General features: G+C 31.5%; 1 protein-coding gene across 1 annotated transcript; it reads right to left on the bottom strand.

Annotated features, from left to right (window-relative positions):
• Window positions 1-1,407: 1,407 nt before the first annotated feature.
• Window positions 1,408-3,555, bottom strand: LOC143658806 (olfactory receptor 8H1-like). Its single transcript, XM_077131093.1, has 2 exons — window positions 3,447-3,555; window positions 1,408-2,367 (listed from the first exon to the last, which is right to left on the bottom strand). Exon 2 carries the CDS (start codon window positions 2,344-2,346, stop codon window positions 1,408-1,410), a length of 939 nt encoding a protein of 312 aa, XP_076987208.1. The 5' UTR covers window positions 2,347-2,367; window positions 3,447-3,555.
• Window positions 3,556-4,445: the final 890 nt, after the last annotated feature.

Raw genomic sequence — 4,445 nt, 5'->3', positions numbered from 1 at the left:
TAAGACTGTGAAGAAAATAATTAGATTTTAATTACTGGAATAAATTAATGAATTGTGATGAACCAATGAAAAGTTGTTAAACATTATCGCACATAAAAGAGGTTATAATCAAATACTTGGAAAATGGGAAATAAATAAAATTTAAAATAACAAACCTGTAGAAACCAGGTGAAAAGCTGAGTTTTTAGAAAAATCAGACTGAATTTAAACAAAGAAATTAATTTCTGAAACTTGTTGACACATCACAGAGTGGTAGGGATTCAAATGATTAGTGAGTAGACACATAGATTTTAATGTATACAGATTTTTAATCTCATGAATTTACAAAACTTCACATAAACATTATAAATTGAAAGTCTTGATCTTACCCATGTACAAAGGAAACATTCATCTCTCAACTTTAAATGACAGTAATTGCTAAGTATAACTGACAAGTGTAAAACAAAAACTGCAGAAAAGTAATGGGAAAAGTGAAAAATTTAGAGTATATATGTAGTATAAACATACACATAGGTAAGTATTAGTCTAGAAGAACATGAAAATCTATCAAAGATGGTTAAGATGTTTCTATTTTCTTTAATATTTTAAAATATTTGCCAAATTTTCTTTTATGCTAACATACACGTTTTTCAGTGATTGAATTCTATCACATTTTCCTTTGTTCTAACAGCAAATGCCCTTTTCCCTTTTAGCCATTTGTTTATCAATAAGTTGAACCGAAAGTAGCTATGAAATATCAGTAAATATTTTTATAAGAAAACACATTATGTATTCAAAATTTTTCAAGACTGTAATTATTCTATTATCATGGTCACAGATTATCAGAACTGCATTAAATTCTTCAAATTCTTTCTCTGATTTAGTCTTTACAATAACTCTACAGACTTAGAATCATTATTTTTCTCTTACTGTTAAGGAAATTGAGACTTAAACTTTCAGTGACTTACAAAGGAAAAGTCTTCTGAAAAGCTGGCAGATCTAGAATCGAAACCATGGATTGTTCAGTATAAGGTGACACTTTTATGACTCCACAATATATAGAACAACCTCTGAAAGTGCTCTCCATAATTAAATTCTCTGAAATTGGAATATATATTGGGATTTCTGTGATACAGTTTCTAAGACGATGCTACATTTTTTCATTTTAGTTGCCCTAAAAGCCACACATATTTAGGAGGAATGCACACATATTTAGACCACAGGTATGGCATATATTTCATGGCATTCAATTACTGTGCAGATTTCTAACTTTTCCTGGAAATATTCTAGATCATATGTGGTTATGTAGAGGATGGTTCAACAAATTAATTAAAGGATATTATTGTCATTTGAGAGAGAGACAAAGTAACTATCCAACAGGAAAGAAAAAAAGATAACTTTGGATGTTCAGCATCACTGTCATTTTCATCATCTGGAGCCCTCTCTCTTCTGCATGATTCTAGTGAGAGCATTTTTCACTTCTTTATTCCGAAGACTATAAATGAGTGGATTCAGCATGGGGATCACCATAGTATAAAACACAGAGGCCACTTGGTCCCTTCCCAAGGAGTAAGACTTCTTTGGTTTTAAATAAGTAAAAATAATAGTTCCATAAAAGATGGTTACTCCCAGGAGGTGGGAGGAACAAGTGGAGAAGGCTTTCTGTTTTCCTGAAGTAGAATTAATTTTCAGGATAGTAGACAGAATATATGTGTAAGATCCAGAGATTATGATAAGAGAGACCATTACAGTGGAACCAGCAAGAATAAATATCATGATTTCAGTGTCATGAGTATCAGAGCAGGACAGGGCTAAAATTGGGGTTGTGTCACAGAAAAAGTGATGGATTACATTGGATTTGCAGAATTGCAAACTGTGCATGTAAAGAACAGTACCCAAGGAGTCAGTAAGACCAATCATGTAGGACCCAGTGATGAGAGTATAGCAGAGTCTGGTGGACATAATAACCTGGTAGTTTAGGGGATTGCATATGGCCACATAGCAGTCACAGGCCATAGAAGAAAGAATGAAAAATTCAGTGCCACACAAAAAGACAAATAAATACAACTGGGTGAAGCAGCCCATGAATGAAATATACTTATTGGAAGTAAATAAATCCTCTAAGGTTTTAGGTGTGATGACTGTTGAGTAACAGAGGTCAAGGAATGACAGGTGACTGAGGAAAAAATACATGGGGGTGTGAAGCTGGAGGTCCAGGTGAATTATCAGTACCATCCCTGCATTCCCCAGCATGGTCATCAGGTATATGAGGAGAAATACCATAAAGAGGACACGCCGAATCTCCGCAGAGTCTGTCAATCCCATCAGGATGAAGTCAGGCACATTTGTATTATTTCTGCTTTCCATACCATTCAGCCTGGTAAACTGCTGAAAAATCCAAGGTGGTACTTAGCATGAATAACTTCAAAATGTTTTTACATTTATATGAATGATCCTGCATTTTGAAAATTAGTTTAAAACTCCTGAAAATTTATATAAAAGAGTAGTTTGCAATTTTTTTCTGAAAAATTATTTCTTTGATTTCCAAAAAAATTAAGTATATATTTTTTATATAATAGAAACTCATATATATTGAATAATTAGAATAATCCTGGACTGTTATAAGTATTTCCCTTTATTAATCCATTTATTTACCTGGAAATCTTATTTCATAGGTGCTATTTTTGTACCCCTTATATAGATGAGAAAAGGGGCACAGAAAGTTAACTTATCCATACTCATAACCATTAAAGGTTGGTTCTATGAGTCTACAAAAATTGATTGAGCCCAGAGAGCATGTGCACAATATCATTTTCCTATTTGCAATTATTTTCAGTAAAAAATTAAAAAGTGGTCACTATGTAAAAGATAATGATAGTTTTTATACATCTTTTCCTGGTCTTTTGTATCCAATACTGTGCAACACTAATGACAGGTAAGAAATTAAACCCTAGACCTCCTTACTGGGTGTATTAATATTATAAACCACATGTTAATCCTAACTTTCAAAAGGTATTATGTTTTAATTTGTTTATTTAATGTCAAATTTGTGTTTTCAAAAATTATATTTTGAATATATGTATATTGCTGGTACAGTCAAATTCCACAAATTCTATATTGCCATTTCCATAAATCTTGGTATTATTTAGGTAAGGCATAAATTGTATGTCTATGGATATGAATTATTCTAGTATCCTAATTTTATTTGATCAAGCCTAAAACCTTCTAACTTTGAGAATAACACTTACATGAGTCAAAGTTGAAGACCTTCTTCAAGTATTATGTGTCTAACAATGTGTCAACTTCAATTTTTTCCCCACAAATGCAATATGTAAACCATTTAGGAAACTGAAAATTTCCACAATATAATATATATTTTCTTTGAGATAAGTTATTTTTAAATTTTTATATAGATATTTTTAATATTTTTCTGAGGTAAAATGGATCAACACCAAAATTTTGTTCACCTCTGGTCAGATGAAATGTTCCCCTGAAGTTATGTCTCACAAGTACACCAAGGGGTTTCTGCGAACAAAGCAGAGCAGCATATTTCCACGTTTGCCTGCTGATGCCAAGGCGCCTCTTATGTCAACAATGGCTGATAATGACGCATTCAGTCATCTCTGGACCAATTTCCAGGGAGATTATGTGGCATGTTTCCAAGGACTAATGCATTCATATTAAGTTTGATCCATAGAATTTCTTCTCTCTTAGAAACCACATAATTTTGACAATGATTATTTTTTGGCATTCTTTTGAGGTTCAATAATATCCTGGGTAATAGAGAAGGTATTTTTTAGAGATATACTTATTTACCCTGTGGCTGAAAGAATAGTTCATTAAATATCAGGGATGGAATAGCACATTTTTCATCATGAGTCATAGTTATATTTAAAAGTGTGACACTATCTTGGGATTAAACCTTTGTTCATTATACAACAATTAGAATAGAGCAAAATTGATCATAACTGTTGCTAATCTTGACACAGATTTTCTTCCAATTATTTTCCTTTGAACATAGTTTATATATATATATAATATGTGTTCACACAATTTGTATCATGCTATATTTTTCATAATATCCAGATTTTATCATAAATATTTATAATACACATTGACCTAAGTTAAATTAGACTTAGGTAAAACCCAAATTTTCATATATTTTGCATTAGCTGGTACAGCATAACTAAGTTTTCTTTAGGATTATGCATCAGCTGATGAATAGGCCTTTTTGAAGTATCATAAGGAAAACATGGTGTACTCTCTTAATTAAAGTTTAGTAGTTTTAACTAATTCATGACACAGCAGCTATACTGCTGTATTCCTCCAAAAATGTTTCTGAAACCTGTTATATTTTTTAGTGTTCTTTGCATTTATTTGATTAAAATGAACAAGAAAAGAAAAGAAAATTAAAAATAATTGCTGGGATGTGAAATATTTATAATTAATGGCCAGAATTCACTTCC

This window comes from Tamandua tetradactyla, chromosome 2 (assembly GCF_023851605.1).
Source record: "Tamandua tetradactyla isolate mTamTet1 chromosome 2, mTamTet1.pri, whole genome shotgun sequence".
Classification (NCBI taxonomy): domain Eukaryota; kingdom Metazoa; phylum Chordata; class Mammalia; order Pilosa; family Myrmecophagidae; genus Tamandua; species Tamandua tetradactyla.
The sequence above is the reverse complement of the archived record's forward strand: the minus strand, read 5'-3'. Positions and strand labels throughout refer to the sequence as shown.

Excerpts from the sequence above, each read along its gene's own strand:
- LOC143658806 (XM_077131093.1), bottom strand. The coding sequence starts at position 2,346 with ATGGAAAGCAGAAATAATACAAATGTGCCTGACTTCATCCTGATGGGA.